General features: G+C 46.5%; 2 protein-coding genes and 1 non-coding gene across 7 annotated transcripts in view; all 3 read left to right on the top strand.

The window, feature by feature from the left end:
- The window catches only part of LOC138770025 (zinc finger protein 679-like), a 52,803-nt gene extending 47,151 nt beyond the window's left edge, over positions 1-5,652 (top strand). For 2 of the 4 annotated variants that reach the window (XM_069948891.1, XM_069948890.1), the window contains exons 3-8: positions 411-537; positions 1,191-1,298; positions 1,627-1,725; positions 2,398-2,508; positions 2,797-2,895; positions 4,564-5,652. In XM_069948891.1, coding sequence (XP_069804992.1) covers positions 411-537; positions 1,191-1,298; positions 1,627-1,725; positions 2,398-2,508; positions 2,797-2,895; positions 4,564-5,456 — 1,437 coding nt within the window. In that variant the 3' untranslated portion in view covers positions 5,457-5,652. The remainder of the gene's footprint in view (positions 1-410; positions 538-1,190; positions 1,299-1,626; positions 1,726-2,397; positions 2,509-2,796; positions 2,896-4,563) is intronic. The other 2 variants (XM_069948889.1, XM_069948892.1) reach the window with 2 other exon arrangements.
- Positions 5,653-9,774: 4,122 nt separating this feature from the next.
- On the top strand, positions 9,775-9,847 carry TRNAR-CCU (transfer RNA arginine (anticodon CCU)). Its single transcript has one exon. It is a non-coding gene; the product is annotated as a tRNA-Arg (tRNA).
- An 8,446-nt stretch (positions 9,848-18,293) lies between these two features.
- Positions 18,294-25,679, top strand: C12H1orf50 (chromosome 12 C1orf50 homolog). Of its 2 annotated transcripts, XM_069947173.1 has the most exons (5): positions 18,294-18,849; positions 21,512-21,627; positions 23,545-23,631; positions 24,544-24,675; positions 25,258-25,679. In XM_069947173.1, the coding sequence occupies exons 1-5, from the start codon at positions 18,816-18,818 to the stop codon at positions 25,441-25,443; spliced, it is 555 nt and encodes a 184-aa protein (XP_069803274.1). In that variant the 5' UTR covers positions 18,294-18,815; the 3' UTR covers positions 25,444-25,679. The 2 variants fall into 2 exon arrangements, with proteins under 2 accessions (XP_069803274.1, XP_069803275.1); XM_069947174.1 differs by lacking the exons at positions 18,294-18,849; positions 21,512-21,627 and adding an exon at positions 22,908-22,995.
- Positions 25,680-26,308: the final 629 nt, after the last annotated feature.

Below are 26,308 nucleotides of genomic sequence, written 5' to 3'. Positions count from 1 at the left end.
ACATTGTCCGGGCCTATACATTGTCCGGGCCTATACATTGTCCGGGCCTATACATTGTCCGGGCCTATACATTGTCCGGGCCTATACATTGTCCGGGCCTATACATTGTCCGGGCCTATACATTGTCCGGGCCTATACATTGTCCGGGCCTATACATTGTCCGGGCCTATACATTGTCCGGGCCTATACATTGTCCGGGCCTATACATTGTCCGGGCCTATACATTGTCCGGGCCTATACATTGTCCGGGCCTATACATTGTCCGGGCCTATACATTGTCCGGGCCTATACATTGTCAGGGCCTATACATTGTCCGGGCCTATACATTGTCCAGGTCTATACATTGTCCTATGGCTTCTAGTATGTCGTAGTTATAGCTTCTATGTTTTTGCTTTGTCTCCGTTGTTCAGACCTCTGTGAGGTTTAAGGAGGTGGTGGTGTACTTCTCAGAGGAGGAATGGAGCCGGCTAGATTCCTGGCAGAAGGAACTGTACAGCAATGTGATGAGAGACATCCACACGGCATTACTCTCCTTAGGTAACCGGGATGTGGAGTAGATGGGAATGTCTGAATTGTCACCTACATATATGAGATAACCTGTCCTGGTCATGTGATGGACACATAGGTGCAGGCTGCGTTATAGACCCAGTATATTTCACAGAGTCATGCCTTGTGTGTCCATCACATGACTAGGGTAGGTTCTTATCCCCTGATGGTAGCTAGTAGATGAGTTTGTGGAGCCTCATCGAAGAGTCTCAAAACACAGGACTAGCAGATATCCCTTGGGAAGGACCCAGCCAAGGGATGGCTCCTGTAGGGAAACCACCATATTAAGTGGCCCTATAAGTCAATGTTATGACAAGAGAAAAACCAAGGCCAGGTATCCATCCACACACAGCTGTTTCGGGGTTCATGTTTCCCAGGGGGCAATGCACCTAGGATTTCACTGCATTGAGCGCTTTCACTAGCAGCCGGCAGTGTTATCGTTTGCTGATCTCAGGGAGACCAGCCAATCTGTTTCTCTTATAGCTAGTAGATGAGGCATTGATACGGAAGGTATATTGGTTCCAGATAAGCGGGCTTCCAAAGCTCTGGTCTGGTCGAGTATGTTTACTGCCGCTCCCCAAAATTGTGTGGGGTCATGACATGTCTCTTAGTGGAGCAATCTCACTGTCTCTTCTCATTCACAGGCTACTCCATTCTCCATCCTGACGTGCTTTGTAGGGTTAGGCGAGATCATGAGCCATGTATCAGCATCTCGGAGGAGGACAAGAAAGGCCTTTGTTTCCCTTCTGCCAGTAAGAAGTCACTCTTCTTCATTGACGCACAGTATTGCTGTATATACAAATCAGCTAGTATAAGGGACATGTAATGTTCGTAGTGCACCTTACCTATCCTGCCATCTTCTTACATTACATAACTTTTTCTAAAAACAGTACCACTCTTGTCCTTAGTTTGTGTGTGGTATTGCAGCTCAGTCCTGTTGAAGTGCATGGAGCTGTAATACCACACACAACCTGAAGACAGGGGTGGTGCTGTTTTTGAAAAGGAGAATAATGTGGGGTGGACCATACATGGATACAGAACACCATAAATATGGTAACTCTTTTCTTGATGCTATACCAGGTGCTTCAGTCCTCAGCCCCGACATTGTATTCAGGATCAAGCACGATGAAGAAGTCCGTGCTGAGGATGGTGGATATAAGACTCCTAAGTCAGAGTTAGGTATGTCACCATTGTCATGACTTGCTGTAGAAGCCATTTTAGAAGATGTTTTATTGAAGATCAGTAATTCCCAACTCTCCAGTTCTTGCCAAACTACAACTCCCATCATGGCTGTCAGGGCAAACCAGAAGATGTTGCTTAGTAGCAGTTGGAGGGCCACAGGCTGGAGGATAGATGATCTTATAGATGTGCTTTTTTTGATACAGCTTGTATGCAGGCCTATGTGTTTCCATGGTAACAGACTAGAGACAAACTACATTTAAATGCGATCATAAACTTATATTACCACCTATCAGTCCCCTACATCTTCCTAATATACAGTGGGTAAGGTATCAAGAAGTAGAGGACGCATGGAAGAATTTACTAATTTAGGCTCTGACTACATTGGGTTTGTATGTTGTCTGTTACCATGGAGACACATAGGCCTTCATTTGATCAGTAGACACAAAATGGTACAAAATTGCTTATTAAAGTGGAATTCTAATTTAAACTAACTTATTGCCTATCCTGTGTCGGATCTTGGGGTCCGACCACTGGGACTCCCCATGATCTTCAGAATGGGGCACGACTTTGTATTGACTCACCACTCCTTGTATTGTCACCTGAGCTGATAAAAAGAGACGAGGGCCGAGGGCATGTCATTTAGCATCCTAATAAATGTTTTTATTCCAGGATTTCCAGCTGAGATGTCTGATGTGCTTAATAATGAAGAAGGAAAGCCTGGTGGAGACCAGACAGGAGATCAGAAGCATAGTCCCAGTAATGCTGATCTCCCCTCAGAAGGTGATTTGTTTTATTATTAATATTATGTGCTATGGAAAGGGAACATCCTCAATCTGACACCTTCCATATTGTCCTTGTACTGTGGAGGCAGCTATTTTTCAGTGAGTAGAAAGCAGTATTTGCTTTCTTCCAAAATCAGTGCCACGCCTGAGTTGCAATACCAAACACAACATTTGAAGAGAGGTGGCGCTGTTTCTGAAGGTTAGAAGACAGCAAATTGTTGGTGCTACCTGTACAAAGGTTAGGGCTCCTAATGCATGACATGAACTTGTCTGTGTTTGTTTGTAGCCGATCAGCTGGTTTTCAACCCCAAATTTTCCATTTGGATCAAGCAGGTTGATGAGGGGTCTGCAGCAACTGCTGGGATCTTATCAGCCGCATGTACAGGTAAAGAGCTACAATTAAAGTGCGTGTTAAGGGTGCATTTACACAGACAGATTTATCTGGCAGATTTTGGAAGCCAAAGCCAGGAATGGATTTGAAAAGAGGAAAAACCTCAGTCTTTCCTTTATGACATGTTCCCTGTTTATAGTCTGTTCCTGGCTTTGGCTTCAAAAATCTGTCAGATAAATCTGTCTGCGTAAACACACCATAAGGCCGTATTATTCCCCATTCGCTGCCTGTGCTATTAAACGAAAAGACAGGGAGCAGCAGGAGGGGCTGCCCGAATGATCCTAATATCGTTTGGGTGGCCCATTGAAGTCAGCGGCTATTACACGGAGTGACACACAGCAGACCACCGCTGCACAAAACAGGATCTCTCAACATGTTGAAAGACCACTTTCAGCCGACATTGTGCATGTCCTTATAACACGGCCTGAACGGTTGATAATCGGCCAAGTAAGGCCGATAATCGTTAAGTGTAATAGGAGAGAAGTATGTGTGACTATATAAAGCTGTATAATATACTTTTATCTCTCATTTTCCTGCTACCTGTATTTCTCCTTTCCTTGCCACCAGACTTCGTGCATGTGTTCAGGAGACTCTTCAGTCACCAAAATAGCTTGTGTATGTAAAACTGTTTGTAGATGGCATAGGCAAGGGGGAAGAAGGGGATGCAGCTGCACCACTGTATAATTGATTTCCCCTGTGGTGGTGCTGCTGCAAGGAAGCTGAACACCTAGGGTCCTAATAGATTGTCAGAGCTGCTGTATAAATGAATACTGATACAGAGTCTATTACACAGCCTTGTATTGTGGGCCGCGTCTTCCCCTATTACATAAAGAGCTGTGCAGCTGACTTTTTTGACAAGTCAAACTGTCCCTATGAGTGTTTGGTTGGTGGTCGGATGATCATTAGTTCTAATACACAGGGCGATGTGGGCCTGGTTCAGGCAATAATCACCCTGTGTAATAGGGCCCTAATGCTGCATGCTGTGAGAAGGGAGAGGGATGACCGCTATCTGTGAAGGGATTGTTATTCAAGGGTATGTCCACCTTTACAGTCAGGTAAATGTAAAAAAAAAAATAGAGGAACTTTGCAGGTATTTTTTAATATAATACCCTACAGCTCCTATGCAATCCTATAGGTCTCCATGGTAACAGACAACAAACACTCTGTAGTCAGATCCTGAAGTCATTCTTCCTTTTATCTGCCTCCTATCTTGAGACTATGGGGGAGATTTATCAAACATGGTGTAAAGTGAAACTAGCTCAGTTGCCCCTAGCAACCATTCAGATTCCACCTTTCATTTTCCAAAGAGTCTGTGAGGAATGAAAGGTGGAATCTGATTGGTTGCTAGGGGCAACTGAGCCAGTTTCACTTTACACCATGTTTGAGAAATCTCTCCCTATATGTTCAGTGGGTTAGTACTGAGTGACTGCAGGATCAGACTACACAGGGTTCATTTGTAGTCTGTTGCCAGGGAGACACATAGCTCTGCATAGCAGCTGTACAAGTACAAAGGTAGAATATGTGTAATCAAGACTATTTGCAAAAATTATAATTTTTTTTTTATTGGTACTAAAACAAGAATAGGACATGGGGGTAAAAGGACAGCTGAACAGGAGACCCCATTAAACATGATCTTTTTTTTTACCTTGTTTCTTCTTGTAGATGGAAATGTTTCCGCAATAAAAACGGAGACCCCAGACTGCAATAAGTTACCTCCTGCACCGGACATCACAGAAGCCGCTTCAGATAAAAATACTGATGCAAAAATCCATCAAACACCAAAAAAGACCCCTATATTACATAGAGATGAGCATGCTGGGAAGGGGGAGGAAAGCCTGCTGTCCATTGTCCTTAGAAGAGGGAATGCTGGGGGTCTATATATACCAAATTCTAAGTATACAAACAGCTACAAGGACCTGAACCATCCCCGCAGCGTCCGTGAGAAAGAAAAGCATTATCAGTCACAGCGGCCCTTCCTCCAGGGCCCTAATAGCAATAATTTGTGTGCCCGCCCGATGCCCCTTCAGCACTGTGCCCATCAGATGGACAGGCCGTTCAGGTGCCACGTATGTGACAAGGGCTTTAAGACCCTGGGAATCCTGAATGTCCATATGAAGAGACACAGCGGGGTCCGACCCTATCAGTGCAGCGAATGTGGGAAAAGCTTTAGGGACAACTGGAATCTTAAGGTTCACCAGAAGATACATACAGGGGAGACCCCGTATAGGTGCGCTATATGTGATAAAGGATTTATTCAGTATGCCACGTATATGAAACACCAGCGTATACACACGGGGGAGAAGCCATATTCCTGCTGTTACTGCAATAAGAGATTCACCAATAGCTCCAACCTGGTGAGACATTACAGGACGCACACGGGAGAGAAGCCTTATGCCTGTATGGAGTGTGGCAAGAGCTTCAGCTATAACACCAGTCTCATCCAACACAAAAGGGTCCACAAGGTAGACCCCGACCAGAGTGGAACTAATGGTCCCAGCAGCCACAAGACTAACAGGGGCCTGGACTATCCCAACGTGCTGCATAGTACCTGCTGAGGACTTGTGATGTCAGGCACTTTATACTGTAGTCCAGTGTTCCCCAACCTGTCTGGGCATGCTGGGAGTTTTACAACACATGGAGAAACACAGGTTGGGGAACACTGGCGTAACCTGAGCCGGATTAAACAGTTTATTAGTATATTATGCTTAATGTTTTTTTTATTACTATTAATAAGTTCCATAAAGAGCAAGTAAACTCTGTGACTAAAGAGGTATTTCATGTGGTTGAGTGTGCTCTGTTGTTCTGTTATCAGCCATTTCTGATAGGGAGAGGCAAACAGCTAGGGCCACACGGCACATTAAAGGGCTACTCCAGCGAAAATCTTTTTCTTTCAAATCAACTGATATCAGAAAGTTATATAGACTTTTAATTAACTTCTATTAAAAAATCTTAAGCCTTCCCATACTTATTAGCTTCTGTATGTCCTGCAGGAAATGTTGTTTTATTTTCAGTCTGAGGGTGGGTTCATACTGAGGAATTCTCGCGGATAATATCCGCGGAATCCCGTCGGCTGTCCGCGCGCACGGCCGCGCGCCTTTCTGCCGGCTCCATAGACACCATTCTTTGAGCTGGCGTATTATGGAAAGACTTGAGATTTTTTGATAGAAGTAAATTACAAATCTATATAACATTCTCTCACCAGTTGATTTGAAAGAAAAAGATTTTTGCTGGAGTACCCCTTTATTGATCAAAGTCGTAGCCCAAGTCTTTAAAGGGGTTCTCAACTGGATAGCCTTGACTAGAGTCTGATCAGAGTGTCCCCCTGCTGAGAAGCCCAGCAGTTAGCTGTGATCTGAGTGGAAACTTGTCAGTTTTTGGTTTTCCTGTAGCACCATGAAATATTACAGTGTCCATCCAAATCAATGGTGTGTATATAACACAAGACAGGTCCTCCACAGCCAGATATGCTCTATGTAAGTGCCAAAAGACGACCATCTCTCCTATATTGGGTCAGAAATGTTATCTAAAGCAGAGAAGCCCTTTAAGGAAATTTTAGTTGAATGTAACAGCTTAGCGCCCCTCATGTCTAATGGAGGGGGGGGGGCATCCAGCCTGGGACCCCCTCTATTATGCTGGCATTCCTCCCCTAACCCCCTCCCATGCAGTGCAGGATTCTTGTAGAGAGAGGTCTCATATTCCTGGGGATGATCGGTTTAGGTTCAGACCCCACATGTCTGATCGCGGTTCCTACTAGCAACCCATGCACCTTATATCAGTGGTGGTCAACTTACCTATATAATTGGGGTTTTATATATAACCTCTTATCCAGGGGCCACAAAATACAGATTCCTGTGACCTCCTGCTTGCTCTGGAGAGGTGGCACATATGTGCATTTAATGTCCATTGTAGTCTACAGAATGTATGGAAACAGCTGAGCCTCTATGGGGGAGATTTATCAACAGGAGATTTTTCTAGATGTGGTCTATTTCTGCTTTGGCAAGAATAGACTGGTCTATTTAAAGTGCAATTTACTATCAGGGATAATGCTGCGTTTACACAGAACGATTATCGTGCGAATTTGCACAACGTTCGAATTCGAACGATAATCGTACGTGTAAATGCAGCGAACGATCAAACGACGAACGAGAAATCGTTCATTTTGATCTTTGAACATCTTTGATGTTCTTAAATCGTCGCTTGCAAAAAATTCGCAGATCGTTCAGTGTAAACAGTCGTTCACCGATTTTAACTATGTGCGAGATAGGCTTAAGCGACCACAAAACAATCGCAAAACGAATTTTCCGTACGATATATCGTTCCATCTAAACGCTGATCGTTATAAAAAGAATAGCTACTTCGAAATCATTAATCGTACGATCGGGCGAATTATCGTTCTGTGTAAACGCAGCATAAGCCTGGTCTATTTTCTGTGGTGCAGATTTCTTTGTCTCAGAATTGTCTCTAAATCGTCTCATTGACCCTGGTTCCCCTCCTAGGTAATGCGCATTTTCTTCTCCCTTTCTTTTCCAGATGAAGGCATACAGAGGATTACGTTGGATCTGTTTGGACTACGTCGATGACCATCGGACTTTAATGTTTAATAAAATGATCAACAAGGGGTGTGGGTTTTTATTTGAAAAAAAAAAAAAAAAAATTCTAGGTATGTTGTATTTTCTTTCATTACTTTACAGACTTAGTAGTGGAAGCTGTCTGATAGACGGAATCCATTACTAAGTCGGGGCCTATTGTTATCTGGTATAAAATGGCTAACTGGCTAACACTAACCCCTCCCATTATTACCCCAATACCCAGTGCCACCAGGGGTACTGGGAAGAGCCGGCTGCTAGTGGTCCCGGAGCGTCAAAATTGGCGCTCCTGGACTGGGCGGTAGCAGGCTGGTAATATTAAGGCTGGGGAGGGCCAAAAGAAATGGTCCTTCCCACTCTGGTGCTACTAGGCTACCGCTGCTTGATTTTTGACCTGGCTGGTAATTACCAGCCTGCTGCCGCCTAGTCCAGGAGCGCCAATTTTGACGCTCTGGGACTACTGGCACCCGGCTCTTCCCAGTACCCCTGGTGGCATTGGGTACTGGGGTAATAATGGGGGGGGGGTTAGTGTTAGCCATTTTATACCGGCTAACACTAGGTCCCCACTTAGTAGTGGATTCCGTCTATCAGACAGCTTCCACTACTAAGCCTGTAAATTAATGAAAGAAAACACAACACACCTAGATTTTTTTTTTTCAAATAAAAACACTCACACCCCTCGTTGACCATTTTATTAAACATTAAAGTCCGCTGGCCATCGACGTAGTCCAAACCAATCCGACGTAAAAAAAGACAAATTTGGTCAGCTCTCCTAGAATACCATTCACACTAGGCAGGAGCACATTGCTATGGCTGAAATTGCAAACACACAAAAACACAGAAAAATGCAACAGCTCACCACAATGGCAAGATACAGACTCACTACAGCCATGAAAATAGTTAAAAGCAGCCCCCCCCCCCAACTGCCAAAAAAAAACTTCCACAAAAATATTGAGGCTCTTAGTTACCATTGGCAAATGGTGTAAACTACCCCACCACATTACGGTAGCCTCATATCGGGGCAGACCCTGGGAGCCAGACTGTAACTTCTGTGCTTCCCGCTCAGAAGCAGACTTTCTGCTTTTGGGTGGGAAACCCCATAGGGCAGGGAATCCCGGTTTAATTAGAGAATTCCCTGCTCCTGTACTGTAAGGAGGGGTGCGCTAAGCACCCCTCCTTACTGTACAGCCACAGAGGGTTAATAGTGATGCTACTGCATCACTACTTAACCCCTTACACTCCGTGGACCAGGTGCGCTGCACCCGACCCACAGAGCATACCAGCTCCACATTACAGGTGGTGAAATACACCACCTTTAGTGTGGAGTCAGTCTGCGACCCATGTGTAACTATTTTAGTTAGTCGCACATGATAAATCATGCCTACTTTCAGCGTAAGTCGCAAAATTTTGCGCAATTAAATGACTTAAATTTTTGACAAATCTCCCCCTATATCTATAGTGAAGATCACTACTGTATATTGAGGCGGCGGGTCCACTGTTCACGGTTTAGGTGGTCCCAACAGATTCTTAATGCTTAGATGTGTATGGCACATGGGTTAGAGTAGAGGCAGCAGCTGATGAGGAGAGGTTCGGCAATCTCCGTCTCTGGCGCAGGTAGTGTACGTCACACTGCCTGTACCGGGAACGGTACCGGAGGCGGAGAAATGGCGGGAGCAGGCCCTAGGTGAGTTAAATGTTTTGTTTTTTTTATAGTAGTCGCCCCATAAAGTGGGGATGGGCAATTTTTGAGCCCCCCCCCCCGCCGTACGGGGCGACCATACCCGGGAATAAGACGACCCCCGACTTTAACCCCAAAAGTCATCTTATACGCCGGAAAATACGGTATATACACACAGGTAATAGTTCTTATAGTCATATACTGAATATTATATACATACACAGAAGTAATAGTTCTTATAGTCACATACAGTCCTGTATATTATATACATACACACAGATTCAGCCAAACGTTCTAGGATACAGGTCACAAAGGAAAAAAAGCATACTGTCAGAAGTGGGATTCGAACCCACGCCTCCAGGGGAGACTGCGACCTGAACGCAGCGCCTTAGACCGCTCGGCCATCCTGACTGTGCTGCACTGTTAGACAGAGCAGCATTCAGCACAGAGGGGGCGGTCGCTGTGTCCTGATCTTCATGTCCCCCGGTCACACTGAGCGGTATCTACACATCCAGCATAGTATATCAGGGTCTCTGTCACCAGCACTGCATTGTGCAGGCAGTGACAGACAGCAGATCTCCCGGTGCTTCCCACCAGCAGTCCTCATCAGCCCCAGTGGCCTAATGGATAAGGCACTGGCCTCCTAAGCCAGGGATTGTGGGTTCGAGTCCCATCTGGGGTGGCTCAACTATTTTGTTCTTGGACATTGTTATATTTAGTGTTTATAATAAGTCTATATTATATTGTGTTTATGTGTAATATGTATGGATGTTATATCGTGTACCGTGTCATTAGAAGAGTTATAAGAATACCGGATTATAGATGGTCTGCTGCTGCCATCTAATGTTAGAAAAGCGAACTGCAGGTGAGTAGGAAGCATTGAGTTATAAGAGGCATACTACTACTACTAATAATAATATTTATTTGTATAGCGCCCACAGATTCCGCAGGCATGGTGGGGGCAGGGTGTGTGGTGCGGGCACCAAGGTTAAAGGGAAGAGAAAGTGAAGAGAAAAGCTGAGGACAGGTGTGTGTAGTAGACTGTAGCTGGTTCAGGTGTGTGTGGAAGTGCGGGATAGAGAATGAAGAGGTGGTGACCAAAAATCACTGTTTGAATAGGGTAAAATGAGACCAAACTAAGACAAATGCATGAAAATAAAGACATATGTGTGTGATGGCCTAATCACCTTAATCTAAAGGGTACAGATACACCCAATAAATGCCTCCAACCCCCGAAAAAAATGTCATCACGGGAGGAGAAGAGGCCTTCAGTTTTATGGCAATGGCTGGGTTCAATCCCATCAATAACATGGTCTGGTATCAGAGAATGGACATTTCCTTATGTCTTCTGCAGGTAGCCGGATAGAATTGTATGCGTTAGGCGGGGATGGGAAAAAAATTCTGTGAAGTAAGAAGCAGCATGCAATACTAGACATGATAATAGTTTATTTTATCAATTAACAAAAGGTAAAATGACTGAACAGAAATGTAAATCTGATGAATATTCGGTGTGAGCGTCCATTAAAGGGGTACTCCGGCCCGGGGGTATTTTTAAGCTATGGGCGGGGAGGGGGTGGTTATGGACGGCGGAGGTCACTTACCTCCCCGGTTCCAGCGCCAGATCCCGGATCGTGCTGCCCGGTACACCCGTCCCGCGGCCGCTTCCTGGTGTGAGCTGCCGCATGAGACATGACGTCTCAAGGCAGCTCAGCCTTTCAGCGGCCGAGGTGGGACTCCGCTACGGCCGTTTAATGGCTGAGACGTCATGTCTCATGAGCAGCTCACACCAGGAAGCGGCCGCGGGACTGGTGTACCGGGTGGCACGATATGGGACAGCGGCGCTTGAACCAGGCAGGTAATTGACCTCCGCCATCCATAACCACCCCGTCCCCGACCATAGCTTAAAAATACCCCTGGGCCGGAGTACCCCTTTAACTTCAGTATCTATGTCCTTGTTCTTTACACTACAGATAGTTCTTTAAACCATTACCTGCACGTTTGGAGTCATTGTCCGGCAGCAAAATAATCTAGGAGTCAGACACCTCTATGATCACAGCCGTCTTACTTTGCATCAGTATATCCTCACCTGCCTAAAACTTTTGCACAGTGCAAAAAAAAATGATGGCCTATCCCAAAGCAAGCCAGGCATCCTAGGCAACTCAATGTATTCAGACAAATGTACAGACTGAATACTATTGACTGTGGCATCTAGGGGGTTAGACAACCACTGATGGTGAGTGTCAGACAGGGGCATAACTACCATGGGGTCACTCACACTGCAATACATGAGGGGTTATGCAGAAGGTAGTCTGCTCCTGCACCTACAGTATGTATTTAACCATAAGGGCTGCTAATGGGCCCTTACAGTTTTAATACAGTGGACCGACAGAACAAGCAGCCATTGGCTCTCTGCTCTGCTAGTAACTTTTGTAGCTGCAGGCAGGATTCTGCCTCTGGTCACAAGAGATTAATTTTTTTGTTGTGCAAAGGGGAGGGGGGCCCCTTACAGTTTTTTGCTATGGGGCCCCATGAATCCTAGCTACGCCCCTGGTGTCAGATGTATACACCAAATATACCCCCATTAACTCAATGGAAGCCAAACATCCTTTAGACTGGTATAGTTGACCGCCGATATGTCATCACCCAATTCACTATACTATAAACATCCCTATGGGCCCGTTAACACTGTGCCAAAGTGGCAGAACATTTAGGGTACTAACTCACTGGGTGGATCCGCAGCGATCTGTGACCTGTACCCCCTATGGGCAGACATACTCGCAGCAGGATGCACATCCCGCTGCAAGTTTGTCCGCAGCTCGCCCTGTTAACCCCCCAGCCGCCAGAGCCTATACATCACCTGGTCCTTGCTCCGGCTTGCAAGCCAGAGCGAGGACCAGGTGACGTATAGTCTTCGGCGGCCGGGTGGTTAACGGGGCGGGCTGCGGACAAACTCGCAGCGGGATGTGCATCCTGCTGCGAGTATGTCTGCCCATAGGGGGTACAGGACACGGATCCCAGTGAGTTTGTACCCTGAGCAGGCAAATTCTACCTGTCCCGTTGTTTCAATAGGATTTCTCATGCGCCTCGGCTCAAAGAATTGACATGCGAGAAATCCTATTGAATCAACAGGACAGGCAGAATTTGACTCCACTTGAAATTCTACCACTTATGCGCAGTGTGAACGGGCCCTATAGGTGTAATGTCTATTGTGAAGCCTGATGGGTGGTCTCTAATACATTCTCAGGCATCCTCCCATGTGAACCCATGATAGACATTATCACCCACATTCATCTATACTATCACACATTTATTATAACATGACACAGAGACACAATGTTGGTAGCTTTTTTCTTTTATTAGAAATACAACGGCACCTATAGATGATATTTGTGATCGCACTAGGGATGTGTCATGGCTCTAGCTAAGAAGAAATGTATGTCCCACCCATACATACTGAACGCTTCTCTGACTTATGGCAGCTAAATACCCACGTGTACATACAACCTCCTTTACTACACCCCAAAATGGACAAAGACAAAACACCTGACCTCCAAATGACAGAGATCCCAGGGCTGATCGCACTATATAAAGAATCCAACATCCCCTTGGGTCATCCCTGTGCTCCAATAAAACGGTCTGCAACACTCACGATGATCACAAACACTAAACGTTATGGGGGAGATTTATCAAACATGGTGTAAAGTGAAACTGGTTCAGTTGCCCCTAGCAACCAATCAGATTCCACCTTTCATTTTCCAAAGAGTCTGTGAGGAATAAAAGGTGGAATCTGATTGGTTGCTAGGGGCAACTGAGCCAGTTTCACTGTACACCATGTGTGATCAATCTCCCCCTATAGGTGCAGTAAGAATTTACACAGGCCGAGCAGCCGAGGAGCGATGACATGAAGCATCAGACATTATCTGTCTATCATATTTTAGTATAAGCCATATTATAATACGGCTGCTGAGAGGGTAGATCTATACGTTATAAGCCCTAACAATACACATTTTATACTAACAGTCATTTTATTTATTTATTATGGAATAAAATAAACAAAAAATAATACTACTAATAATAGTTTTCTTGGTTGTGTCTAATGTAAATATGTCAATAAAGTTTTATCATGACATCACGACGGAATTCTGTTTCAGCCGCTGCCGACCAGATCCTGATAGGAGATGGTTTGCGTTGGAGAGTAAGTATCATCTATCACTGACACCTGATTTCCTTTTGATATTTTGAACACATTTTCTCCATATAATGTTCCTTCTCTTGTGACGTTTGTGGATTTCTGATACTTACAGAGGATGGACATGGATCAGGACGAGCCCCTGCAGGAGATGGACGATCAACATTTTACCTGGATTAGGCAAGTCCAAATTTACCATCCAATATAGTATTGGGGTAGGGCGGGTGGGGGAAGAGGTGATAGGGGGTGGAGATTATAGCAGAGTACACAGTGCGCTGTATATGTGGAGATGGGATTGAGCAGATGTATCAGTAAGTGTGTTACATGATACAGGAGAGAAATGGTGATAGGGGTGAGATCTGTATAATGGGGATGTATTATTACCATATAATGTCAGTCAGTTGTTCCCTATGTATTTCCTGTAGGGCACCCTTCCAACTGTCACTCCTCCATCTTTCCTGCAGGGGGCGGGGCTTACTTTATGCATGACACCTGCTGTGCGGTCAGTGGCGGAGATTTATCAAACATGGTGTGAAGTGAAACTGGCTCAGTTGCCCCTAGCAACCAATCAGATTCCACCTTTCATTTTCCAAAGAGTCTGTGAGGAATGGAATGTGGAATCTGATTGGTTGCTAGGGGCGACTGAGCCTGTTTCACTTTACGCCATGTTTGATAAATCTCCCCCAGTGTGCGCTCTATAGCCGGGCTCATGCACTGTGTGTGTTATGTGATAATCACTTTTTATTAAAAGGAAGAAAGATAAAGGCAAAGCACATAGCAGAGGTAAGGCATGAGCCTGGTATAAGACATGGTCAGACTGATCCACAGCACTAATGTGCAGACTGTATATCAGGATGTGGGTCTCTGGCATATAATGATAATAAAAATACTTAGTGACACAGGGAAAGGGGTGTTTGGAAGAAATAGAAATTACACTTTACTAATAATATAAAAAATATATATGAAAACTGTGCGCACAGGGCGGAGACCGGAGCGGGGCCAGGTGAGCGAACAGGGTGGAGACCGGAGCGGGGCAAGGAGAGCGCACAGGGCGGAGACCGGAGCGAGGCCAGGTGAGCGCACAGGGCGGAGACCGGAGCGGGGCCAGGTGAGCGCACAGGGCGGAGACCGGAGCGGGGCCAGGTGAGCGCACAGGGCGGAGACCGGAGCGGGGCCAGGTGAGCGCACAGGGCGGAGACCGGAGCGAGGCCAGGTGAGCACACAGAGTGGAGACCGGAGCGAGGCCAGGTGAGCGCACAGACCGGAGCGAGGCCAGGTGAGCGCACAGGGCGGAGACCAGAGCGGGGCCAGGTGAGCGCACAGGGCGGAGACCGGAGCGAGGCCAGGTGAGCACACAGAGCGGAGACCGGAGCGGGGCCAGGTGAGCGCACAGGGGGGAAACCAGAGCGAGGCCAGGTGAGGGCACAGAGCGGAGACCGGAGCGAGGCCAGGTGAGCGCACAGAGCGGAGCAAGGCCAGGTGAGTGCACAGAGCGGAGACCGGAGCGAGGCCAGGTGAGCACACAGAGCGGAGCGAGGACAGGTGAGCGCACAGAGCGGAGAGCGGAGCTAGGCCAGGCGAGCGCACAGAGCGGAGCGAGGCCAGGTGAGCGCACAGAGCGGAGCGAGGCCAGGTGAGCGCACAGAGCGGAGACCGGAGCGAGGCCAGGTGAGGGCACAGAGAGGAGACCGGAGCGAGGCCAGGTGAGCGCACAGAGCGGAGACCGGAGCGAGGCCAGGTGAGCGCACAGAGCGGAGCGGGGCCAGGTGAGCGCACAGAGCGGAGACCGGAGCGAGGCCAGGTGAGCGCACAGAGCGGAGACCGGAGCGGGGCCAGGTGAGCGCACAGGGCGGAGACCGGAGCGAGGCCAGGTGAGGGCACAGAGCGGAGACCGGAGCGAGGCCAGGTGAGCGCACAGAGCGGAGACCGGAGCGAGGCCAGGTGAGCGCACAAAGCGGAGACCGGAGCGAGGCCAGGTGAGCGCACAGAGCGGAGACTGGAGCGAGGCCAGGTGAGCGCACAGGGGGGAGACCGGAGCGAGGCCAGGTGAGCGCACAGGGCGGAGACCGGAGCGAGGCCAGGTGAGTGCACAGAGCGGAGACCGGAGCGAGGCCAGGTGAGCGCACAGAGCGGAGCGAGGCCAGGTGAGCGCACAGAGCGGAGCGAGGCCAGGTGAGCGCACAGGGCGGAGACCGGAGCGAGGCCAGGTGAGCGCACAGAGCGGAGACCGGAGCGAGGCCAGGTGAGCTCACAGAGCGGAGACCGGAGCGAGGCCAGGTGAGCGCACAGAGCGGAGACCGGAGCGAGGCCAGGTGAGGGCACAGAGCGGAGACCAGAGCGAGGCCAGGTGAGCGCACAGAGCGGAGACCAGAGCAAGGCCAGGTGAGGGCACAGAGTGGAGACCGGAGCGAGGCCAGGTGAGCGCACAGAGCGGAGCGAGGCCAGGTGAGCGCACAGAGCGGAGCAAGGCCAGGTGAGCGCACAGAGCGGAGCGAGGCAAGGTGAGCGCACAGAGCGGAGACCAGAGCGAGGCCAGGTGAGCGCACAGAGCGGAGACCAGAGCGAGGCCAGGTGAGCGCACAGAGCGGAGACTGGAGCGAGGCCAGGTGAGACCAAGACCAACAGCGACTCAAGACCAAGCCCCCCCCCTCCCCCCGTACCTGAGCAGCAGCGGCGATCACAGCCAGCCAGGGCCTTCAGCGACAGCGACCCCCCCCCCCCCCCCGGACCAGAGCAGCACCGGCGATCACCAAATACGACCTTCAGCGCCGACCTGAAGCCCGGACAGGTGAGATCACCCCCCCCAAACTGTCAGTTTTGCATTAGTACAACTTCCATCATGACCTGTCAGCAGGGCATGATAAGAGTTGTACTTCTGCAGCCTGTGGCCATCCAGGTTGCAGAAGTACAACTCCCATAATGCCCTGCTGTGAAGTTATGATGGGAGTTGTACTTCTGCAGCCTGTGGCCATCCAGGTTGCAGAAGTACAACTCCCATAATGACCTGTCAGCAGGGCATGATGGGAGTTGTAGTTCTGCAAGCTTTGACCATCCAGTTTGCAGAACTACATCTCCCATCATGTCCTATTTTTTTCTTCTGATCAGAAATTCCTGAAGGCTTTTCCTGATAATAAAAACGGATTAGTCAGGAAATCCTGATACTTTCCTGATGCCATTTGAGGCCTCCTGATCAGGATTTCCTGACAATAAAAACTGACACGGATGTGTAAATGGGGCCTAAGGGTTCGTTCACACCTACAGGATTCGCAGCAGATTTGATGCTGTGTTCAGTTATTTAAATGAAATCTGCTGCGGATCCGGTAAGTGTGAACGTACCCTAAAAGATAATTGCTGAGTCACAGTCTAGGCCTTTTGTAGTGACCCCATTCAGTTACCTTAGCTGTGGTGCAGTACAATCACAATAGTGTGACACAGAGATTTTTGGCTGTTTGATTCATATATGACAACAATCGCTGTTTAACCCTAACCAAAGTACCCCAGTGTGCCATGCTATTCAGTCCCATAGATAAAACGTGTACCACAGTGAGGCCGAACAAACATATACAATACACAGATGTTATACTGTAGTATGGAAGTTCCCTAATGAAAGGACAAAATAAAAAAAAAAATGTAAAAAATCCTCCAGAGGGGCAAGTAGTCATCTATCACTGGCCACTTATCACTAAATGTGCCCAATTCCATAAAAGTGTAATATTCCTCGTGGACAGATGACATGTGACTGTTCTATACAATATCCTAGGTGATGTATTTGTATACTCTGCTTTCTCTCAGTGTTTGCTATTGCAGATGGTGAAGAAGGTCATCGTGGAGTTCTGACATTCTACAATACCTCTAAGCTCCTTCCTGTTTCTCCTCAGACTGCTTCCAGGACCCCCATTACTCCTCAGACTGCTTCCAGGACCCCCATTACTCCTCAGACTTTCTCTATGCTCCCCCCGTTTCTCCTCAGACTATCTCAGACTGCCTCTAATCCCCCCTCCCTTTTCTCCTCAGACTGCCTCTATGCTCCCTACCATTTCTCCTCAGACTGCCTCTAAGCTCCCTACCATTTCTCCTCAGACTGCCTCTATGCTCCCTACCATTTCTCCTCAGACTGCCTCTATGCTCCCTACCATTTCTCCTCAGACTGCCTCTTTGCTCCCTACCATTTCTCCTCAGACTGCCTCTAAGCCCCCCACGTTTCTCCTCACTGCCTCTATGCCCCCCACGTTTCTCCTCAGACTGCCACTATGCCCTCCTGTTTCTCCTCAGACTGCCTCTAAGCCTTCTCCGTTTCCCCTGTCTGCCTCTATGCTCCCCCCCTGTTTCTCCTCAGACTGCCTCTATGCTCCCCCCCGTTTCTCCTCAGACTGCCTCTAAGCCTTCCCCCATTTCTCCTCAGACTGCCTCTAAGCCTTTCCCCCATTTATCCTCAGACTGCCTCTAAGCCTTCCCCCATTTATCCTCAGACTGCCTCTAAGCCTTCCCCCATTTCTCCTCAGACTGCCTCTAAGCCTTCCCCCATTTCTCCTCAGACTGCCTCTAAGCCTTCCCCCATTTCACCTCAGACTGCCTCTATGCTCCCTCATTTCTCCTCAGACTGCCTCTATGCTCCCTCATTTCTCCTCAGACTGCCTCTATGCTCCCTCCAGTCTCTCCTCAGACTGCCTCTATGCTCCCCCCTCCCCCGTTTCTCCTCAGACTGCCTCTATGCTCCCCCCTCCCCCCGTTTCTCCTCAGACTGCCTCTATGCTCCCTCCAGTCTCTCCTCAGACTGCCTCTATGCTCCCCCCTCCCCCCGTTTCTCCTCAGACTGCCTCTATGCTCCCCCCTCCCCCCGTTTCTCCTCAGACTGTCTCTAGCCTCCCCTTGCTCACCTGTCAGCCTTTGGTCCTTTCTTCCTCAGACTGCCTCTCTGACGCCCATTTCTCCTCATACTGCCTGAATTCCCTACTTTCTGCTCAGACTGTCTCTATGTCCTCTCTCTCCTCTGACTGACTGTATTCCCTACTTTCTCCTCAGTCAGCCTCTATACCTTCTCTTACACATTTTACCAGGTCACGTGACCCTCCGACGTCATGCCGTCCTTACCGACTATAGTACCGCCCCTTTTTAAAGACTTCGCTGACACATATTCCAAGCTGCAGCCCAACACGTCACGTGATCCTGGACCCAGCCTGAGTGTCCATGTTTAGTATTGGCCTGAAAACGACATTGTCCTGTGACGTCTGACGCAAAGGTTTAGTATTTCAACGTGGTTTTTTAAAAAAAACTTTTACAGTGAAAGGAAACGTATTTCTCTACTGCAAATAACTTTATTATATGACAAAGAAAAAAAAATGACGTCCCGCTTCCCTTATCAAAGATGGCCGCCGGGGCGTCAGGGTTCCCAGCAGTTGGTAGTTCAGCTGTTTTGTAACATGCTCGTGTCTGAGTAAAGAGCGACTGCAGGAGAGAGAGCATGGAGAGCGGGCAGGGTCCTCACGTCACTACAGGTAAATACTGGTATATATATATATATGCACTAGTTTATGGAGAGTATATAGCCAGGGATCACAATGTGTCATTATTACTTTAATAGGAGGTTTCTACATTGATTTAAAGCAGTGTTCTCTAACCTGTATCTCTTAACTGTTGCAAAACTACAACTCCCATCATGCCTGAACAGCCTTCGGCTGTTCAGGCATGATGGGAATTGTAGTTTTTTTTTTTTTTTTTTTAATAAATAACACCATTATTTGAATCCTTCCTATACAGTTTGTTCTTAAAGGGATTTAATAGTATATTGCTGTCTTATAACTTGTAGTACATATGGTCACTAAGCGAGGTTGGAGGTTATGGGGATCGGTGATTGTTTTGCTGTATACCTCTATATACAAGCTGCATATATAGCACAATACATAGAGAATAGTGTGCTGAGTACACTAGAGGGTACCGGTATCCAGATTCAGGTCACATTTAGGGTTCACAGACATTGACTTATTAGGGGACCATGGTGTGCGGGGTAAAAATCTCATCCGCATGCATGATACTGTATTCTGCGGTGTATTTTCTGTGTGGTATCTAACCAGCTAATATGTCCCTATAGTGCACTGGGCACAGAGGAGGAAGGTAAGGTTTTTACTTTCATCATTGGCGCAGTCTTCAGGAACATTGTAGTTCTAGAGTACATGCAGACTACAGAATTCAAGCGGATTCTGACGGACTGCCTCCGCTTGAAGCTCCGCCCGTTCCATAGACATATTTGCTGGCGTATTCCGTTGTCCACCCAAAGAAGTGACATATCATTATTAGAGATGAGCGAACCTGGAGCATCCTCGAGTCCATCCGAACCCGAACCTTCGGCATTTGATTAGCGGTGGCTGCTGAAGTTGGATAAAGCCCTAAGGCTATGTGGAAATCATGGATATAATCATTGGCTGTATCCATATTTTCTAGACAACTTTAGAGCTTTATCCAAGTTCAGCAGCCCCCGCTAATCAAATACCGATCGTTCGGGTTTGGATGGACTCGAACCCCAACCTGGTTCGCTCATCTCTAATCATTATCTATTCAGTCTTCTTCCCCCAGTTCTGAGCTGCTGCTTTCTGCTGAAGACAAAAAACTGCGTGTGAGCTTTTCTCTCCTTACTTGCCCCTCCCTTCCGAGGGTGTGAGGGGGAGACAGAGAGAAAAGCTCACACGCAGTTTTTTGTCTTCAGCAGAAAGTAGCAGCTCAGAACTGGGGGAAGCAGACTGAAAAGATGACATGTATGGAAGGAATTGTTAGTCTTATCATGGGCTGTAACATATCAAAAGTTATATTTGATTGGAATAGCCCTTTAATTCATATCATATGCTATCGAAGTGTCCTAGCCCTTCTAATAAGTATTAGGTCTCAAACCTGAGAATTTTACTGATCAATAGGGTATTTTTTGGGACTTTTTCATTAATGTCCTCACTGATCCAGAGCTGTGACATCATCAATACATAGAAATACTCCTCACTAGAGACGCAAATTGCTTTGTTAGCTGGACAGTCTGCTTATCAGCCTTCTGCTGCTCTGCCTGGGTGCCTGAAAAAGCTGGTTGCAGTCCTGGCCGAAATTTTCCAGGAATGTGTCCAGCTTTTCCAGGCACCCAGGGTGAAGCGCCACAAAGTGGTATGGACTTCAAAGGCAGCCGGCTGATAAGCAGATTACCGAGCTAACGAAGCGATTTGCTTCATTTGTACTGTAAATTTGCTCATCTTTACCCCTCACTAGGGATCCTGTTACCATATACTGATATGTGGAGTAGCACATCATCATGGTGTGATTCAGGTTGTATAAGTATGGTAATGGTAGTGTGTCTGCACATGTATCTCATGTTATTTAACACATAGTGGTGAATAATTGTGTAACATGAGTAGCTGACAGTACGTGTATTACATTACCTGGGGGCATTAGGGATTGCTGGGACTTTACAGAAATTGCACCTTCCGCACTAAAGTAAAGTTAAAGCCATTGGATTTCTCTTCTGTGAAGTTATTAAATAAGAATCTCAGCTTATATGCACAGGAAAGCTGGGTGGTATAATCAATCACCTCTCACATGGCAGCTGCCTATAGTACATCTATGTTTCTGATGTATATACATATATGAACCTCACCCAGGCACATGATGTGCAGGCTGTATGCTACTTCTTGGTTTTAGTATGCTATATGGTGTCTGCCTATATATGGAACTCACCATTACTAGTACTCCAGCAGCACAGCTGCATCCCTGCCATTCATTACTCTAACTGGGTCATGTGATCACCAGCCTGACCCACAGAAAATCACAGTGTTAAATGCGTTAAAGGAAGTGGTCTGTCCTACGTCAGCTGGCTTCCTCTGAGCTAGTTGACTTATCTTGAAAGTGACAGTCCGCTCAACCAATCGCAGGCCGTGCTAAGGACAGTGATTGGCTGAGCAGGCTGTCACTCCTGAGACAAATTTGTCTCGGAAGTAGCAGAGCTACAGTCAACAGGGGACACCGGGGTAGCATGAAGAGATAAGCTTGTTTATTATGTTTACCAACAGGGCAGCAATATATATAAAAAAATGAGAATTTTACTTTTGTTAGCCGTCATTTAATTTGTAGTGTTTATTTTATTGGATCTGTTATAAACTATTTTCAATGGCTACATTATATTTTTAGTGTCTCTTGTCGAAAGTAGCTCAAGGCCTGCAGGGGTCCAGCTTGTAAGCACCTATCAAACCAATCGTATAGGCGATCCTTCCAACCTTGTGGAACTCGCTCAGCAGGTGCAGAAGGTCAGTATTTTACACAGTAATATTATTCAATGAAACTTGAGTGAAGCCCATTATTATGGGACCTGACAGATCAGGGACCTCTCAGTTTGGTATATAGAAAACTGGATAGATGTCTGGCCAGTTTTTTTTTTTTTTTTTAACTGCTCAGAATGGTGTAAAATATTAAAATAAGCCTGCTTACAGATCACACACTACTTTTATTTTTGCTTCCTGGGTGCCCCGCTGATCTTTATACTTATTGTCCCTCTCCACACAGACATGTGACCATTGTAGCCAATCATCGACTATAGCGATGCACTAGTGACCGGCTGCAGTGTCACATATCAGTGTCAATAGGGGCCAGGAAGTGAGCACTGTCACAGTACCCGGGACAGTGGAGTAGTGGTAAGATGAGTGTTATTATTTTTATTTTAGATGTTTTTGAGTGTTTTTTTTTTTATGTTTACGTGGCCAGACAATCCCTTTTACTTTCTTGTTATATAAAAGGAACATTCCTGACAGGAATTTTTAAAAAAAGGGAATTAAAAAAAAAAAAATACTCATCTGCCCCCATCCTCTGCGCCTCGCAATCTATGCTTCTTACACCTTCTTCTGAGATGTTGACCTTGTGGGAAATGCCTGTTCAACCTATCCCTGGCTGCAGCGGTGACCTGCCTTATGATGTGTTTAAACAGACAGGTTTATCTGACAGATTTTTAAGGCCAAAGCCAGGAGCAGGCTATAAAGGAAAGATTCAGATTTCTCCTCTTTTCAAATCCATTCCTGGCTTTGGCTTTAATAATCCATCAGATAAATCTGTCTGTGTAAACGCACCATTAGCCAATGAGCAGTCAGGACTGAGAGCTACAGGGGATTGGGGAAGGTGAGTGAGTTTTTTTTTTTTTTTTTTTTTTTTAAACACCCCCTTTGTTTTAAAGGTATTCATGGCTGGAACACCCCTTTAAAAATGTGGCATGCCCCATCAGATTTTCTATGTATGGATATATTCTTTGTGTTGCTGTAGAAAACTGTACCACCTCTATGTACTGTGGCTTCCCCAGTGCTGGGTGATACGGGCCACACAATGAACTCAATGGGGGAGATTTATCAAACATGGTGTGAAGTGAAATTGGCTCAGTTGCCCCTAGCAACCAACCAGATTCCACCTTTCATTTTCCAAAGAGTCTGTGAGGAATGAAAGGTGGAATCTGATTGGTTGCTAGGGGCAACTGAGCCAGATAAATCTCCCCCAATGTCCTTTAGTATGGCAACCAATAATCTGGACATCTGATATGCCTGACATTCCACCTGTCAGTATAACACATGTATGCTGGGCACCTCAGCTGTCCTAGGATTGCAGACAGGCAGCATTACGTCTATCAACACCGGGTCTGCACTCCATGGATAACACATAGATTATATCTAAAATGACAGTACGCCCGTGCTTACCTGTGGCCCTCCAGCCGTTGCAGAACTTCACGCCCCAGCATGCCCTGACAGCCACAGGCGCTTGTAGAACATAACTCTTGTTCACAATCACATAACCGTGCCGGCCTCGAGAAACATTTACCGCCATAAACCAGTGTATAGCAGCATGTTTAATTATTTACTATTAATGTAGTTGGGTACACTTTGGGCTCTGCACATAGGCTACTGGTATCAAAGCCCTAAAAAATACCCTGTCTGTTGGTGGTATATGTTGCCAACCTGTTAAAAGGGTATGGAGATGTATACCGCAGCACACTAGCAGAGTGCCCTGCATTTACCAGAAACAGCGCAACACTTGCCCAAAGGTTGGGTCTGGTACTGCAGGTCGACACAGTTCATAGAACACATTGGTGTTGAGCATAGTGGAAAGAGCACATGGTATAAAATTGCTGAAATCTACAATGAATATTTTACATATTAAATACTTGTTCATGTTTTTCCGTCCTACAGGCAGATGACTTCATAAGGGCCAATGCCTGTAATAGGTTAACTGTTATAGCGGAGCAGATCAGGATGTTACAGGAGCAAGCAAGAAAGGTAAGTAAGTGTGACGTGAAAGTGACATCTGACATGAAGTACAGAGGTTTTCCCCACCATAGATAGTGATGGTATATTGGTAGGATATGCTATCACTTACTGACTGGTGTAGATGTCGACAGATGGACCTCCAGCATGTATGAAAGGGCTGTTTATTTACTTATATGTAGCACCTTGCATAGTAGGTGGCAGCATGCACTATACAGGTAAATGGGCCTCCATCCATCACAATGGATCCTGTCTCCAGCAAGCAAATCTCTTTTCCGGTCTCTAGCTAACAATCAGTGGGGGTCGGAACACCCAGACTCAGACTAGTCAAAAGTTTTAATATATCTTTAGGACATGTCAAAAGTTTTTGCAAGTGATTATACCCATTAAAGTTCAGGGAGGTATCTTGACCACATATCAAAGACCTCGGTTAATGTATAGTCATTTTTCCAGATTAGAGATGAGCGAATCTACAGCATTAGTGAAGCGCTTCGCTAAGCTCAGCCATTGGCTTGTCAGCCGGCTGGCTTTGACCTCTGCTCCAGGAACCTGGAAAAGCTAGATGCAGTCTTGGGAAACTTTTACCAGGACTGCAGCCAGCTTTTTTAGACACCTAAAGTGGAGTTCAAAGGCAGAAGGCTGACAAGCCAACGGCCAAGCTTAGCGAAGCGCTTCACTAATGCTGTAGATTCATTCATGTCTATTTAAAAGGGTTATCCAGCGCTACAAAAACATGGCCACTTTTCCCCCTACTGTTGTCTCCAGTTCAGGTGCGATTTGCAATTAAGCTCCATTTACTTCAATGGAACTGAGTTTTAAAACCCCACCCAAACTGGAGACAACAGTAGGGGGAAAGTGGCCATGTTTTTGTTGCGCTGGATAACCCCTTTAAGTTTACTTTAATATGTCCCCTTATATATTCAGGTATTAGAAGAAGCCAAGAGAGATGCTGACTTGCACCATGCTGCTTGTAACGTTGTGAAGAAACCGGGAAACATTTATTACCTCTATCAACGGGAAAGTGGGCAGAGATATTTCTCCATTCTCTCCCCAAAGGTAACGCTTGGTGATTTTTCATATTGTTAGATTCCCTTTATTTTCCAGCAGATTATGCTGTGAGATTTTACAGACAAGTTACTTAAACTGATCTATATATAGGAGATATATGTTCATCCCTTTAAGTCTAAATCACCATCTTGACATGTAGTGTCTGTCCAGGTGGATGTTGTCACTAATGGAGAAACTGAGGTGTGTGGCAGATGGTGTGAGGTGTGTGCCTTGTGCCAATAATGGGCTCGGTTTTGGGGGCTTCTCGATCAGTCGCACGGGGGGAGATGGAATCACTCAGCAGGTGTCACATAAAGCAATGGGTCAGGTTGAGTGGAAGTCCGGGAGTGAAGCACGCTGCTGCATGCTTCTCCCAACTGATCAGAACTTATAAGTCTGTATCAAAGGTTTTCCTTACAGGGCTGAGTGGCCACAGATCCCTTTTACCCACAGTCTTCACAATGCCTGTAATACTACATCCCACCAGCAGGGGTAAAAGTGAACTACTCCTGCAGATTGTTTTGTATACAAACATTATATCTGAACTCGTTTAATTTCAGTAACCCCTTTTTATTTCCCCACTCTCTGCAGGACTGGGGTTCAAGCTGTCCTCATGAATTTCTTGCCGCCTACAAACTGCAACACGACATGTCCTGGACGCCCTTTGAGAACATTGAGAAGCGAGATGCTGAAATTAACATTATTGATAAATTACTGAATGAGCAGATTGCTCTTCCTTCCAGTGCGGAGCCCAACTTCAGAGGACTGATGAACTAACCCAGTCCTTACTGATCCTCTGTATGTATCCAAGACCAAACCACCTCCTTATGCCCTACCCTGCCCTATGGACGGCACCCCCTTATCAGCTAGGGGATCTGTGTTATATAAGACTGTGTTCTATCAAGACATCTGTCTATAAGCTGTGTGAAGAGACAAATGATTTTATTTTCTAATATGTTAATATTTTAATGTTTGACTTGGCAAATATAAAAAGAAATGGATTTCTTATCACAGAGTGTCTGCCAGGCACAGTCTTTAAAGGGACTCGGTCATGTATCAAATGACTTACATCACACTTTTTTTTTTTTTACATATTAAACTTTGCTGCAGGTGTAATAGGTTATATATAATAATGTAAAACGATTAGTTGACATGCACGGCGGCAGCAGACTGGTGCTTATTTGAATGACCTGTCTGGATAATTTGAAGATCGCTCGGGCTGCCCCTTCCTCACTTGATATCTCTGCGTGTAACAGCACAGACAGCGAGCAGAGAAAGTGGAGGAAGCAAGCGCTGATCCTCCTCTACATTGCTTCTTGTAATATGGCCGATAGAGATTTGATTTTCCATCTATATGATATTCTAGTGCTCACACACATAAGTAGGCTAAAAAGACATGATAGGTGCCATAGGGTGATACCATAACATAGAGCAAAGGGGGCACAAAATTGGTATGCTCACCTTTGTACGTTGTACACAGAGTACAACACCACAAAACACCATGAGTGAAGATAGGAACAAAGCCACAGCAGCCAGTCCAGATTCATCCGAGATTCTGAGCCACAAGATCAGGGACTTCTAGTAAGCCAATAAGTGTCAACACCACAGAGCATCTTTTCTAACTTGAAAAAAGGGGCACAGA

Source organism: Dendropsophus ebraccatus, chromosome 12 (genome assembly GCF_027789765.1).
Source record: "Dendropsophus ebraccatus isolate aDenEbr1 chromosome 12, aDenEbr1.pat, whole genome shotgun sequence".
Taxonomy (NCBI): Eukaryota; Metazoa; Chordata; class Amphibia; order Anura; family Hylidae; genus Dendropsophus; species Dendropsophus ebraccatus.
The sequence above is the reverse complement of the archived record's forward strand: the minus strand, read 5'-3'. Positions and strand labels throughout refer to the sequence as shown.

Coding starts and splice junctions, on each gene's coding strand:
- C12H1orf50 (XM_069947173.1), top strand. CDS start 18,816: ATGGAGAGCGGGCAGGGTCCTCACGTCACTACAG. Junction 21,628..23,544: donor TCGCTCAGCAGGTGCAGAAG/GTCAGTATTTTA, acceptor TCCGTCCTACAG/GCAGATGACTTCATAAGGGC. Junction 24,676..25,257: donor TCTCCATTCTCTCCCCAAAG/GTAACGCTTGGT, acceptor CACTCTCTGCAG/GACTGGGGTTCAAGCTGTCC.